This window comes from Babylonia areolata, chromosome 16, assembly GCF_041734735.1.
Source record: "Babylonia areolata isolate BAREFJ2019XMU chromosome 16, ASM4173473v1, whole genome shotgun sequence".
Lineage (NCBI taxonomy): Eukaryota > Metazoa > Mollusca > Gastropoda > Neogastropoda > Buccinidae > Babylonia > Babylonia areolata.
Window position 1 is genome coordinate 6,083,320 of NC_134891.1, and position 15,410 is coordinate 6,098,729.

Genomic DNA, 15,410 nt, shown 5'->3' on the forward strand with positions numbered 1-15,410 from the left:
AATAGCCGAGTGGTTAAAGCGTTGGACTTTCAATCTGAGGGTCCCGGGTTCGAATCACGGTGACGGCGCCTGGTGGGTAAAGGGTGGAGATTTTTACGATCTCCCAGGTCAACATATGTGCAGACCTGCTAGTGCCTGAACCCCCCTTCGTGTGTATATGCATGCAGAAGATCAAATGCGCATGTTAAAGATCCTGTAATCCATGTCAGCGTTCGGTGGGTTATGGAAACAAGAACATACCCAGCATGCACACCCCCGAAAGCGGAGTATGGCTGCCTACATGGTGGGGTAAAAACGGTCATACACGTAAAAGCCCACTCGTGTGCATACGAGTGAACGTGGGAGTTGCAGCCCACGAACAAAGAAGAAGAAGAGAGTACAAAATTCCCTTGCGGTATAAACAGCAGAAATGACACTGGTTAAAATTAGCTGGGGATTTCCCCCTGCGATGTATAGAAAATACGGCCTATCCTACCACGGAACATTAAGAGCAGTAGGTTCATGGATAACAGACCAATGAATGGTCACCGTTCGCTGACACGGGTCCTCTACCACACCTGTGCATAAATGTGAGCTTGGCGGTGAAAGGGTTAAAGCTCCCTGACAGCAACATGATACTCGTTAACCAGCAATAAATAAATGCCCTGTTAGGATGTAATATCAATTCTACTCCTAAAACGAACAGTATAAAACTCAAAATAAACCAGTGCTGAAAACATTTTTTTTTTTCAATGTTAAGACATAATCATTGTCCCAAGACATGGTAAAACGTGTAAACAGGTGCGCACACACACACACACACATACACACGTACATGCACGCACACGCACACACACACACACACCATTATCAATACAAAGCAAACCAAGACATGTGAAAATGGAAAAAAAAAAAAAAAAAAGGTGGCAGCGGACATGCTGTGCTCTCTGCTCTGTCTTGTGACCGCAGACAAACCAAACTTGCCGCATTTCACAGGTGGGGTATTATTAGTGAAAGGGGAGGCTCAGATTTCCATACAACAGCCCACAGTTCTCTAACACTTTCTCACCTGTGTCACTGACACATCAGTCAATGTCAAACCCCTGGCGCATCATTCAGTTTCAAACTCTTCACACTTTTTCTCACTTCCACTTGATAAACAGTCAATTTCAATGCCCTGGCGCATCGTTCAGTTCCAAACTCGAACACTTTTTCTCACTTTGGCATATCAGTCAATTTAAAAACTCAGGAACATTAGTTTCAAACTCTTACCACTTTTTCTCATTCTGACATATCAGGTCAATTTCAAAACTCTTGGCGCATTGGTTTCAAACTCTAAACACTTTTTCTCATTTTGGCATATCAGTCAATTTCAAAACTCCGGAACATTAGTTTCAAACTCTAAACACTTTTTCTCAGTTTGGGCATACCAGTCAGTTTCAAAACTCTGGTTCACCACTAGTTTTAAACTCTCAACACTTTTTTGGGCATATCAGTCAGTTTCAAAACTGTATGTGCTCCTAGAGTTGACTTAATCAAGATTTTGCGCCTTTTAAATATTATTATTATTAGTAGTAGTATTTTTATGTATTTATCTTATTTATTTTGTTTGTTTGTTTGTTTGTTTGTTTGTTATTTTTTACTTTTTTATTTCATTTTATTTTATTTTATTTTTCTCAAGGCCTGACTAAGCATGTTGGGTTACGCTGCTGGTCAGGCATCTGCTTGGCAGATGTGGTGTGGCGTATAGGGATTTGACCGAACGCAGTGACACCTCCTTGAGCTACTGACACTGATACTGATACTGACCAAAGGAAAGTATACATAACCAATACGTTTCTGACCAGAATATGAACACTCTATCTAATCACAAGAACGTCACATGAAAATATTATGATTTTACGTTAGGAAAATTCTTACAGTGACATAGATTGAAATTTGAGTCCTGGGGCACTTTCTTTTTTTTTCTTTTATTCTCTTTTCTTTTTTTTTTTTTTTTTTTTTGCACACTGGAATGGGACGGAAAATTCCACCCTTGGGGCACTAAAGGGTTTTAGTAAATAATGTTGCTGTCCAGAAAAAAAACAAAAAACAACAACAACGACGAACAGCAAACAAACGAACAAAAACATAACGTCCTGCACACACCACACAAGCCAGAGAACTGTGAAGGAACTCCTGCATGGAAATCACCTCGAACATAAATCAGTGAGGGTTAAAAAAAAAATTTAAAAAAGGTTTTAAATTTTAAAACAATTAAAAATCCAAGAGACCAGAAAAAAAGATAAAAAATACAGAGGGAGGGCAGAGGGGGGGGAAAAAAAAGAAAAAGATTACAAACAAAAACTTGTGTGTCAGTTGAAAGGTGAGTAACAAAGGCAATACCAAAAAAACAAAAAAGTTTAAAAAATAAAATAAAAGATAAGTAAACAAAAAAATAAATCAAAATCCACACATGCAACATATGTGGAGTGATGGCCTAGAGGTAACGCGTCCGCCTAGGAAGCGAGAGAATCTGAGCGCGCTGGTTCGAATCACAGCTCAGCCGCCGATATTTTCTCCCCCTCCACTAGACCTTGAGTGGGGTGGTCTGGACGCTAGTCATTCGGATGAGACGATAAACCGAGGTCCCGTATGCAGCATGCACTTAGCGCACGTGAAAGAACCCACGGCAACAAAAGGGTTGTTCCTGGCAAAATTCTGAAGAAAAATCCACTTCGATAGGAAAAAAAAACAAAACAAATAAAACTGCACGCCGGGAAAAAATACACAAAAAATAGGTGGCGCTGTAGTGTAGCGACACGCTCTCCCTGGGGGGGGAGAGCAGCCCGAATTTCACACAGAGAAATCTGTTGTGACAAAAAGAAATACAAATACAAAATACAAAAAAAGTAAAATAAAATAAAGAGGAGAGGGATTCAGTGAGGGTGGGGAGGGAGGAGTTTGGGGGGGAGGGGGCACAGCACAGCAGAGCAGGGCAGGAGGGCAAGGCGTGCCGCGCGACCTTTGGGTGTAACTGTTCTCAGACCCGTTGTTCGAGGAGACGGAGTGCTCCGGCGAGGACTGGCTGCTGGTCTTGTTGGAGCGGAGCTGTGGCAAGCTGCAAACACACACACACACACACACACACAGATACAGACACACACACACACACAGAGCACATACACACACGCACACACATACACAGCACATACACACACACACACACACATACACACACACACACACACACACACACACACACACACACACACACACACACATACACACAGCACATACACACACGCACACACACACACGCACACACACACACAAACACACATACACAAACACACACACACACACAGCACATACACACACGCACACACACACACACGCACACACACATACACACACAGGCACACACACACACACACACAGCAACGCACACACACACACACACACACACACATGCACACACACACACACACACACGCATGCACACACACACACAGATTCCAGACTTTAAAAGATTCAATGCAATCATGACCCCTTACATCCTGACTGGGTTATGCCCAGCAGATGTGATGTAGCATATGCAGCCTTGTGGGCTGGTTCGCCTTTGGGAACCATCCCAACGCCGACTGTCCTAAAACCCTCTTGGCCGAGAGAGTGGGGATGTAACTTGGGCAAGACACTCTCCACTATAATCAAATTCTAGCCCAAATAGTCGGAACAGCAGTTGCCTCCTCTGCTGTTGTGATGGTCATAGTCGGACACGACTGACTATCATATATATATATATGGATTTGTCCTAACCCAGTGACGCCTCTTTGAGAGTTTCAGTTTCGCCTCTTTGAGAGAGAAGTGAAACTGAAATCAAAACAAACAAGGCTGCCACAATCAACCTGCCATGCTTGTGGGTAAAGGGTAGAGATTTTTCCCATCTCCCAGGTCAACAACATATGTGCAGACCTGCTAGTGCCTGAATCTCCTTCATGTGCATACGCAAGCAGAAAATCAAAACACGCATGTTAACTCACTCAGTACGGCCAGTCCTCTCTTCTCCTCGACACAGACCCCTCGGATGTCCAGTGGGTGTCTGAATGACCCAACCTTTAGCTTCCGTCGTCAGAACTGTGGTATTCTTTGTCAACATTCACCTCTTCAGTATAAGAGCCTTCCACTTGCAATATTTTGATGATGGTAATTGAGGTGAAACGCTGTTAACGTCGTCTCTTTCGCCGTTCGTACGGAGAGAGTTAAAGATCCTGTAATCCATGTCAGCGTTCGGTAGGTTATGGAAACAAGAACATACCCATCATGCAAACCCTGGAAAACCGAGTATGGCTGCCTACATGGGGGTGGGGTGAAACTGGTCATACACGTAAAAGCCCACTCGTGTACATACGAGAGAACGTGGGAGTTGCAGCCCACGAACAAAGAAGAAGAAGAACCCCTCCACTTCTGTGCTTGGGGCGATTCCTGTCAATGTCTTCAGTGTCGGCAGATTCATGGGCCGGGGGCTGTTGATGGAGGGACGTGGTGGTGGTCTCCACTCTGGGAGGGGCCATCACTCAGTCTGGCTCCGCGACTAAGCCATTACTGTCGTTAGTAGGGGGCGTAGTAGGTAGTGTCCTTTGTGCGTTGAATCACAACAGGCAGCACTGAACACCACCGAAGTGACTCAGCAGCAGTGCAGGGTCTTCTCTGGTGTGTGGCCTCTTGGCGACCTAACATCGATGGTTCCCTACGGACTGCTGACGATGGAACTGTGACAGATGGATCCGGGTGTGGCCGTGTATCGGGGGAATCTAAATGAGCGGCGTGGGAGTAATGCCACTGAAATGGTGCAGATGATGGGGCAGCAAAAAAAAAAAAAAAAAAAAAAAAAAAAAAAAAAAGGAGAAGAAGAAGAAGAACCAAGGAAGGGTCCCAGCAGCCAACCAACCTGCCATGCCTCCTTTCCGGGGAAGGCGAGTGGTGGACGTAGTTGCTGATGTTGGCCGGGGCCAGCTCCGTGTAGGTGAGGGACTGGAACGACTCACTTCGGTTTTTTGCCGCCACGTACATGCCGTGGGAGGCAATCTGCTCCATGCTGGTCACCTCCACGCCGTCCGGGTGGGTGTAGAGTCTACACACGCACACACACACACATACACAACACAAACGCACAACATGTAACACACACACACACACACACACACACACAAAGCAACAGGACCTGATAAGACAGTGACCAGTGTATGTGTTGTGTGTTGTGTGTGTGTGTGTGTATGGTGTGTGTAGTGTGTGTGTGTGTGTGTGTGTGTGTGTGTGTGTGTGTGTGTGTGTGTGTGTGTGTGTGTGTGTGTGTGTGTGTGTGTGTGTGTGTTATGGTGTGTGTGTGTGTGTGTGTGTGTGTGTGTGTGTGTGTGTGTGTGTGTTGTGTGTGTGTGTGTGTGTGTGTGTGTGTGTGTGTGTGTGTGTGTGTGTGTGTGTGTGTGTGTGTGTGTGTGTATGTGTGTAGTGTGTGTGTGTGTGTGTGTGTGTGTGTGTGTGTGTGTGAGTGTGTGTGTGTGTGTGTGAGTGTGTGTGTGTGTGTGTGTGTGTGTGTGTGTGTGTGTGTGTGTGTGTGTGTGTGTAGTGTGTGTGTGTGTGTGTGTGTGTGTGTGTGTGTTGTGCGTTTGTGTGTGTGTGTGTGTGTGTAAGTGTGTGTGTGTGTGTGTGCTGTGTGTTGTGCGTTTGTGTTGTGTTGTGTTGTGTTGTGTGTGTGTGTGAGCGTGTGTGTGTGTGTGTGTGTGTGTGTGGGGGGGGGGTTATCTGTTGACGACCATTTGAATGGACTGAAAGAACATTTTCTGTTTTACTTGCTTCAAGCAAACAATAAAGTCCAATGAACTGAACAGAATTGAATTTCACTCAGATACTGCACCTCTTTTTGTGGACTTGATCATTATTAGGGTACTTTTACATTGTTTAAATAAATAATAAATAAATAAAAAATTTTGCACCTAGCATGTGTGTGAGGTGGTCCATTTGTTTTTCTTGGTTTTGTATACCTGTTTTATACATGTCGTATCTGTCTGTCTGTCTCTCTCTCTCTGAGAGAGACAAACACACGCATATACATGCTTTTATGTATAACTATGTTCATGATTTTATGTTTTTTAACCTAGTGACCTTCACTGACAACTGTTTTCTTTCTTCTTTTCTTTTTTTTTTTTTTTTTTTTTTTTTGCCATTTAAATTTTTTCTAATCAGATCCTCATTTATCACACACACACACACACACACACACACACACACACACACACACACTACACACACACAAAAAAAAAAAACACAAAAAAAACAACAACAAAAAAAAGCACAAACGCACAACACACAACACACACTACACACACACACACACACACACACACACTACACACACACACACACACACTACACACACACACACACACACTACACACACACACACACACACACACACACACACACACAGATTTGTCGCCACGGTGACAGCACTCACGTTTCCAAACGCTCACGCAAGGTGTCGGAGACCAGTCTCATCACTTTCTCCAGGGAATCGTCACGGACAGGGCGGATGTTGACGGGTTTGGCCCCCTGATTGGTTCTACCGTTCCTCCAGCACCTGCACAGCACCCACACATCATTATCGTCATCATAATCATCATCATTGTCATTGTAGTCTGTCATCAGGTGATGGGTTTGGCCCCCTGATTGGTTCTACCGTTCCTCCAGCACCTGCACAGCACCCACACATCATTATCGTCACCATCGTCATCATTTGTATTTGTATTTGTATTTCTTTTTATCACAGCAGATTTCCCTGTGTGAAATTCGGGCTGCTCTCACCAGGGAGAGCGCGTCGCTACACTACAGCGCCACCCATTTTTTTTGTATTTTTTCCTGCGTGCAGTTTTATTTGTTTTTCCTATCGCAGTGGATTTTTTCTACAGAATTTTGGCAGGAACAACATTTTTGTTGCCGTGGGTTCTTTTACGTGCGCTAAGTGCATGCTGCACACGGGACCTTGGTTTATCGTCTCGTCCGAAAGACTAGCGTCCAGACCACCACTCAAGGTCTAGTGGAGGGGGAGAAAATATCGGCGGCTGAGCCGTGATTCGAACCAGCGCGCTCAGATTCTCTCGCTTCCTAGGCGGACGCGTTACCTCTAGGTCATCATCATCATCATAATCATCATTGTCATTGTAGTCTGTCATCAGGTGATGGGTTTGGCCCCCTGATTGGTTCTACCGTTCCTCCAGCACCTGCACAGCACCCACACATCATTATCGTCATCATCATCATCATCGTCACTGTCGTCATTTTTGTCGTAGTCGATATCATCTGGGAGATGGGTCTGTCCCCCTAATTGGTTCTGCCGTTCTTCCACCATCTGTACAGCACCCGCACATCATCATCGTCATCATCATCTTCATCATCGTCGTTACTGTTGTCGTAGTCGTCATCATCAGGTGATGGGTCTGTCCCCCTGATTGGTTCTGCTGTTCCTTCAACACCTGTACAGCACCCACACATCATCATCGTCACTGTCATCGTCGTCGTCGTTGTCATCACTGTCGTTGTCGTCAGGCGATGGGTCTGTCCCCCAGACTGGTTCTGCTGTTCCTTCAACACCTATACATCACTCACACATCATCATCATCATCGTCATCGTCATTGTTGTCATAGTCGATATCATCACTGTCGTTGTCGTCAGGTGATGGGTCTGGCCCCCTGATTGGTTCTGCTGTTCCTTCAACACCTGTACAGCACCCACACATCATCATCGTCATCATCGTCGTCGCTGTCGTCACTGTCGTCATCAGATGACTGCGTTTGGCCCCCTGATGGTTCTGCTGTTCCTTCAACACCTGTACAGCACTCACACATCATCATCATCATCGTCGTCATCGTCATTGTCGTCAAAGTCAATGTCATCAGGTGATGGGTCTGTCCCCCTGATTGGTTCTGCTGTTCCTTCAACACCTGTACAGCACCCACACATCATCATCGTCATTGTCATCGTCGTCGTCACTGTCGTCATCAGATGACTGCGTTTGGCCCCCTGATGGTTCTGCCATTCCTCCAGCACCCACACACACCATCATCATTGTCGTCGTCATCACTGTCGTCATTGTTGTCTTAGACGTTGTCATTAGGTGATGGGTCTGTCCCCCCTATTGGTTCTGCCATCCTTCCAACACACTGCACATCACCCACACATCACCATCGTCATTGTCATCATCGTCGTCGTCGTCATTGTCATCATATGAGCTTGGCCTCCTGACTGGTTTTGCCATTCCTCCAGCATCTGGATAGCACATACACATCATCATTGTCATCACCATCAGCACCAGCATGCATTTAGCGCATGTAAAAGAACCCATGGCAATAAAAGGCTTGTCCCTGGCAAAATTATGTAGAAAAACCAGCTTTTAATAGGAAAACAAATAAATTTGCAGGCAGAAAAAAAAAGGGTGGTGCTCTCAGTGTACATGCGCAACCCGAATTTCACACAGATAAATCTGTTTTAACAAAAAGAGTAATACAATACCATACATCATCATCATCATCATCGTCATCGTCTTCATCTTCATCGCTGTCTTCTTGTTGTCCTGAAGTGGATTTCTTCAACAGAATTTTGCCAGCAGACAACACTCACGTGTTGCCAAGGGCTCTTTTTCAGTGTGCCAAGCGCGTGCTGCCCACGGGACCTACGTTTATCATCTCATCCGAACGACTAGACGACCAGTTCGATTTTGAAGTCAAACTTGGAATGAAAGGGCGAGAGCGGGATTCGAACCCAGACCCTCACGGACTCTGTATTGGCGGACGAGCGTCTTAACCATTCTGCCACCTTCCTCCTTCAAAGCTGACCCACAGAGAGCATGCAAGCTGGGACGTAGAGGTGAACTGAAGTCTTCAGTTTCAGCAGCTCAAGGAGGCGTCACTGCGTTCGGACAAATCCATATACGCTACACCACATCTGCCAAGCAGATGCCTGACCAGCAGCGTAACCCCAACGCGCTTAGTCAGGCCTTGAGAAAAAAGAAAAAAAAAAGGAAAAAAGGTGAATAAATAATAGATAAGCGTACATAAATAAGTAAATAAAAAAGGAATGCCAACAGCACCCGGTGTTCCCAGGCGGTCACCCATCCAAGTACTAACCGGGCCCGACGTTGCTTAACTTCGGTGATCGGACGAGAAACCGGTGTTTTCAACGTGGTATGGCCGTTGGCAACTGAAGGCAGTCACCGAACTGAACTTAACGGTCCATCCGTCTCTGACCGCCGGATGTTTAATTAAACGAGAGCCTTGACACGAGCCGGGAGGGGACAAGGGAGAATCAAACCCCAATCAATGGAACTGTCGTAGCTGCCTGCCTGCCTGCCTGCCTGCACTGCACTTCAAGAAAGATTCATCTGCTCCAGCATCATCAAAGATGCATGGGTGTGAACGCGACCTGCCAATGTTTTGACGCAAAGGAAGCCAGGAACTCCAGCCTCGGCTAAGGGTTGCATGTCACTGTCAGCAGTCCTGGCAGCTGCTGAGTTTGCTTGGCGTTAATAATTTTCTGAGGTCTAGCAAGGAAAATTCTTATATAGTTTACGCGAAGTGAAACACAGCACTGCTAAGATCTACTCATGCATCTGATCTCAGTCCAGATCATTAGCGCCAAGGTGATTAAAAACAAGGTTATGAAAAAAATGTTATGAACACACGCATCATATATATATATATATATATATATATATATATATATATATATATATATATATCAAAACACTTTAAGGAAAACAATAAAAAATATAAACATACTGTATCTGAAAAATGACACATTCATGAGTTTGAAGACCATACCAACACAAGATATCTATGTATGTATATATACATACATATATATATATATCAAAACATTTTAAGTAAAACAATAAAAAAATATATATATAAACAAACATACTGTATCTGAAAAATGACACATTCATGAGTTTGAAGACCATACCAACACCAAGATCTTAGGATAATTTATTGTCCTTAAAAGGAGATGCTTGGTGCAGTGGCACACAGTTAAATCCTATATTGTATGTTTTTCTCTTTTTTTTCCCCCAGTCTGCATCTGTCTGTATTTGTTCTATTGCTCTACTAAAAGAAGATTTTTCCGATAGAATTTTAACCAGGATCGATCAAGCCTTTTCGGTGGTATGGCGCTGTACACAGGGCCTTGAATTATCATCCGTGTCTCATCTGATTTGACTTATCACTCAAACTTGGGAGACGATCTTAGTGAGAATCAGGGGTCATTTAACTCTTTCATCGCCCTGTACACGGGCCCTTGAATTATCATTCGTGTCTCATCTGATTTGACTTATCACTCAAACTTGGGAGACGATCTTAGTGAGAATCAGGGGTCATTTAACTCTTTCATCGCCCTGTACACGGGGCCCTGAATTATCATTCGTGACTCATCTGATTTGACTTATCACTCAAACTTGGGAGACGATCTTAGTGAGAATCAGGGGTCATTTAACTCTTTCATCGCCCTGTACACGTGGCCTTGAATTATCATCCGTGTCTCATCCGATTTAACTTATCATATCACTCAAACTTGGGAGATGATCATGGTGGGAATCAGGGGTCATTTAACTCTTTCATCGCCCTGTACACAGGGCCTTGAATTATCATCCGTGTCTCATCTGATTTAACTTATCACTCAAACTTGGGAGATGATCATGGTGGGAATCAGGGGTCATTTAACTCTTTCACCACCCTGTACACGGGGCCTTGAATTATCATTCATGTCTCATCCGATTTAACTTATCAAACTTGGGAGATGATCGTGGTGAGAGTCAGGGGTCATTTAACTCATTCACCACCCTGTATACGGGGCCTTGAATTATCATCAAACTTGGGAGATGATCGTGGTGAGAATCAGGGGTCATTTAACTCATTCACCACCCTGTATACGGGGCCTTGAATTATCATCAAACTTGGGAGATGATCATGGTGAGAATCAGGGACCATTTAACTCATTCACCACCCTGTACACCGGGCCTTGAATCATCATCAAACTTGGGAGATGATCATGGTAAGAATCAGGGGTCATTTAACTCGTTCACCGCCCTGTACGCAGGGCCTTGAATCATCATTTGTGCCTCATCCGATTTAACTTATCACTCAAACTTGGGCGATGATCGTGGTGAGAACCAGGTGTCATTTAACTCGTTCACCGCCCTGTATACGGGGCCTTGAATTATCATTCGTGCCTCATCTGATTTAACTTATCACTCAAACTTGGGAGATGATCGTGGTGGGAATCAGGGGTCATTTAACTCGTTCGTTCTTTAGTTTAACGTCTTTTCACTGTAAGTGATATCAGACGAGGGTAGGAAAAAAAATCGAGTGGGTGGAGGGGGTGGGAAAATTACTGTGTACGCATGTAAGTGAAAGTGTGTGTGTGTGTGTGTGTGTGTGTGTGTGTGTGTGTGTGTGTGTGTGTGTGTGTGTGTGTGTGTTACATATAGAAAATGATTGATTTACGTTTTGTTGAAAAAAAGCACAAAAAAAGCATAACAATATAACACATTTCTAATGACAAACAACTATAACAGTGAACCAACTGGACTATTTAACAGAGTTGAAAAGGTCATACATTAGCAATGGACTGCTGAAGATCGTCAACACTGAAGATGATTTCAGTTCAGGGATGTGAGACTTTAACATATCGCAAGTTGGTGTATGATCGGCTGTTTAAGTGAGCACCACAGATGCAAGAAACATTACTGACGTATTTTGTCTTTAACTCTTTCACCGCCAAGTTTCTGTGTGAAAAAACACACACACCCAGCACCAACAGTTTCAGAAACGATGCTCTCACTCTCAGTCACAGGCTTCGGGTTCCTGTCAAAACAACACAACGGACTTGCTCACTTCAGACTGGGTGAGGGGCCGGGGGCAAATGTTAGTCATTGTTCTGTTGGTGGGGAAACTGGCTGCAGCTGTTAAGCTTTGTTACCATGTGAAAAATGGTCTTATCTCAACATGACCCCTTGATGTTGCAAAAAAAAAAAAAAAAAAAAAAAAAAAAAAAGTCACCACTGGAGGTGAAAGAGTAAATAATGAAGATAAGACGACTCACCGTATGATCATCCCTTGGACGTTGACCTTCCTGTGTCGCCCAGACACCTGATATCGCTTCTTGCTTCCCGGTGGCAACTGTCAAAATACACGCTGGATTTGATTTGATTTGATTTGATTTGATTCGATATGCATACTTACACAGCTCCTATCCTTGGTTGGAAACCATACTCTTCCTTCTTCTTCTTCTGCGTTCGTGGGCTGCAACTCCCACGTTCACTCGCATGTACACGAGTGGGCTTTTACGTGCATGACTGTTTTTACCCCGCCATGTAGGCAGCCATACTCCGCTTTTGGGGGTGTGCATGCTGGGTGTGTTCTTGTTTCCATAACCCACCGAACGCTGACATGGATTACAGGATCTTTAACGTGCGTATTTGATCTTCTGCATGCATTTACACACGAAGGGGGTTCAGGCACTAGCAGGTCTGCACATATGTTGACCTGGGAGATCGTAAAAATCTCCACCCTTTACCCACCAGGCGCCGTCGCCGTGATTCGAACCCGGGACCCTCAGATTGACAGTCCAACGCTTTAACCACACGGCTATTGCGCCCGGGGGAGGGGGGGGGAGGGGGGGGATCATTTGCATAACAGTCTGCCTACCTGGGTAGAGCCGAGTGATGGATGGATGCCATTGGGCGCTCATCATTTGTTTCCAGTGTCATTCAATTAAGACTTCAGGCACGCACACATACAAAGACAGAGACGTAACATTTTACATGCATCACCGTTTTGCTTAGTTGCCAAGCCATGCAGACAGAAATACTCCATTAACAGGGGCGCGCATGCTGGGTATGTTCTTGTTTCCATAACCCACCAAAATGTTGACATGGATTACAGGATCTTTAAAAAACATGAGTATTTGATCTTCTGCGTGCATATACACACGAAGGGGGTTCAAGCACTTGCAGTTCTGCATATATGTTGACCTGGGAGATCAGAAAAATCCTCACCCTTTACCCACTAGGCGCCACTGCTGAGATTCGAACCCGGGACCCTCAGATTGAAAATCCAACGCTATAACCATTCGGCTATTGAGCCCGTCACATCAGCGACCACACCGTATAACAACGGCCCTTTTTTTCTGATACTGCAGGGTTTTTTTCTTTTTCATTTACATTCTCTTTTTTTTCTTTTTTTTTTTTGCTGTCCCCATCATGTGCACCATTTCCAGAGGCATTACATTACAGTGATTACTCCCATGTCACTCATTCCTAGTCCCCCATACAAAGCCACCGTCACCTTGGGTCCTCTGCCGCAGAATCCATGGTGACAGTCTACAGGGGACACACACACACACACACACACACACATATGCATGCACACACACTCACACACACATATGCATGCACACACACACACACACACACACTCACACCCACATATGCATGCACACACACACACACACACACACACACACACACACACACACACACACATATGCATGCACACACACACACACACACACACACACACACTCTCTCTCTCTCTCTCTCACATACACACACACAAACATATGCATGCACACACACACACATATATATATATGCATGCACACACACACACACACACACTCACACGCATATGCATGCACACACACACTCACACACACATATGCACACACACACTCACACACACATATGCACACACGCACACACACACACACACATGCATGCACACACACACACACACTCACACACACATATGCATGCACACACACACACACACACACACACACACTCACACACACATATGCATGCACACACACACACTCACACACACACACAAAAGCAAACACTCACATATGCATGCACACACACACACACACACACACACACACACATATGCATGCACACACACACACACACATATGCATGCACACACACACACACACACACACACACACACACTCACACACACATATGCACGCACACACACACACACACACACACACACACACACACACACACACACACACTCACACCCACATAAAGGCATACACCTACAAAAGTGAGATGGGGTATAGCCTTAGGATTCTGGGGGGATAACTGTCCTGCTATGGAGGGGAGATCACCAATGTAATACTGATAACAATAATGACTGATGATGATAACGATGATGATGGTAATGATGACAATATAAAAAAAAAAAGAAAGAAAAAAAAAAGATCAATAATAACAATGGTAGCATTGCGAATTGTGCAGAGACAAATCAAAGCACTTTCACACCAGTCATTCACAACCATGCATGAATTTCGATCAGATGAATGAAAGACAAAACTTATAATAATTTATACATGTATGTAAATAGTTTCAGTTTCAGTTTCAGTAGCTCAAGGAGGCATCACTGCGTTCGGACAAATCCATATACGCTACACCACATCTGCCAAGCAGATGCCTGACCAGCAGCGTAACCCAACGCGCTTAGTCAGGCCTTGATAAACAATAGATAAATACATTAAAAAAAAAGAAATACTACTAAAAATAATAATATGTATAAGGCGCAAAAACTTGATGTAAAATAATGTAAATAGAAATCTGAATAAACTGTAAGCCAGGAAGTGAGGGGAGAGGATGTTGATGGGGGTGGGGGGTGGGGGTGGGGGGGTCTATTTTGGGAAGAGGTAGGTTTTAAGGCCAGACTTGGAAAGAGGTGAGTGCAGAGATGTGACAGAAGTGAAAAAGGGACTTTTGTTCCCGAGTAAAAAGTCCAGAACAGAGAGAGTGCAGTTGTCACTAACAATGGAGTGTGTTTAAATCTGGGAACGTGGAAACAGAGTGGGCCTGAAGCCAGGACACCAGAAAATAATCGAGTCAGGGTGAAGAGGTGAAGGCAGTCACACAGATCGGAAGGGGGCAGATTTCTTTCACATATTAAAACATAGTGCGTAACTCCCACTCTACACTGTGTGAGACAGGCAGAAATGCAGATCCTGCAAGCGAGGAGAGATGTGCTCAAATATAACTTCTTTCTGAAGTCAAGCCAGGCGGCAGTTGGTTTTTTTTTTATCAGCTGAAAGGAGTGAACGAATGAAGCAGGCAAGCCAGAAAAGTGACTGTTACTTACATTACTTGAGTTAAGAGAGAATAAGAAAGACTAGTTTAGATGCTGCATCAGTGCATTTATATGTTTTCCCAAACAGAACTGAACTACACCATAACTGCAGAACTGACAGGTCTGACTGATAAAACTTTTGCATGGATACTGTGCAGCAAAGGACAACACAAAGGTTCTTAACTGAGCTGGAAAGAGGAATGGATGTCTTGTGCCTTTTGTGACAGAGGAGTTTTTGTTTGGTTCCT

At 44.5% G+C, this 15,410-nt stretch overlaps 1 protein-coding gene and 1 non-coding gene across 2 annotated transcripts in view; both read right to left on the reverse strand.

Annotated features, from left to right (window-relative positions):
• LOC143290739 (doublecortin domain-containing protein 2-like) overlaps window positions 1-15,410 on the reverse strand; it is a gene marked incomplete at its 3' end in the record, with an annotated part of 165,346 nt that overhangs the window by 31,866 nt on the left and 118,070 nt on the right. Inside the window, exons 3-6 of the mRNA XM_076600254.1 lie at window positions 12,107-12,183; window positions 6,473-6,595; window positions 4,910-5,092; window positions 2,984-3,079 (exon numbers count right to left, since the gene is read on the reverse strand). Of these exons, the coding sequence (XP_076456369.1) occupies window positions 2,984-3,079; window positions 4,910-5,092; window positions 6,473-6,595; window positions 12,107-12,183 (479 nt within the window). The remainder of the gene's footprint in view (window positions 1-2,983; window positions 3,080-4,909; window positions 5,093-6,472; window positions 6,596-12,106; window positions 12,184-15,410) is intronic.
• LOC143291331 (5S ribosomal RNA) lies at window positions 9,090-9,209 on the reverse strand. Its single transcript, XR_013056506.1, has one exon. It is a non-coding gene; the product is annotated as a 5S ribosomal RNA (ribosomal RNA).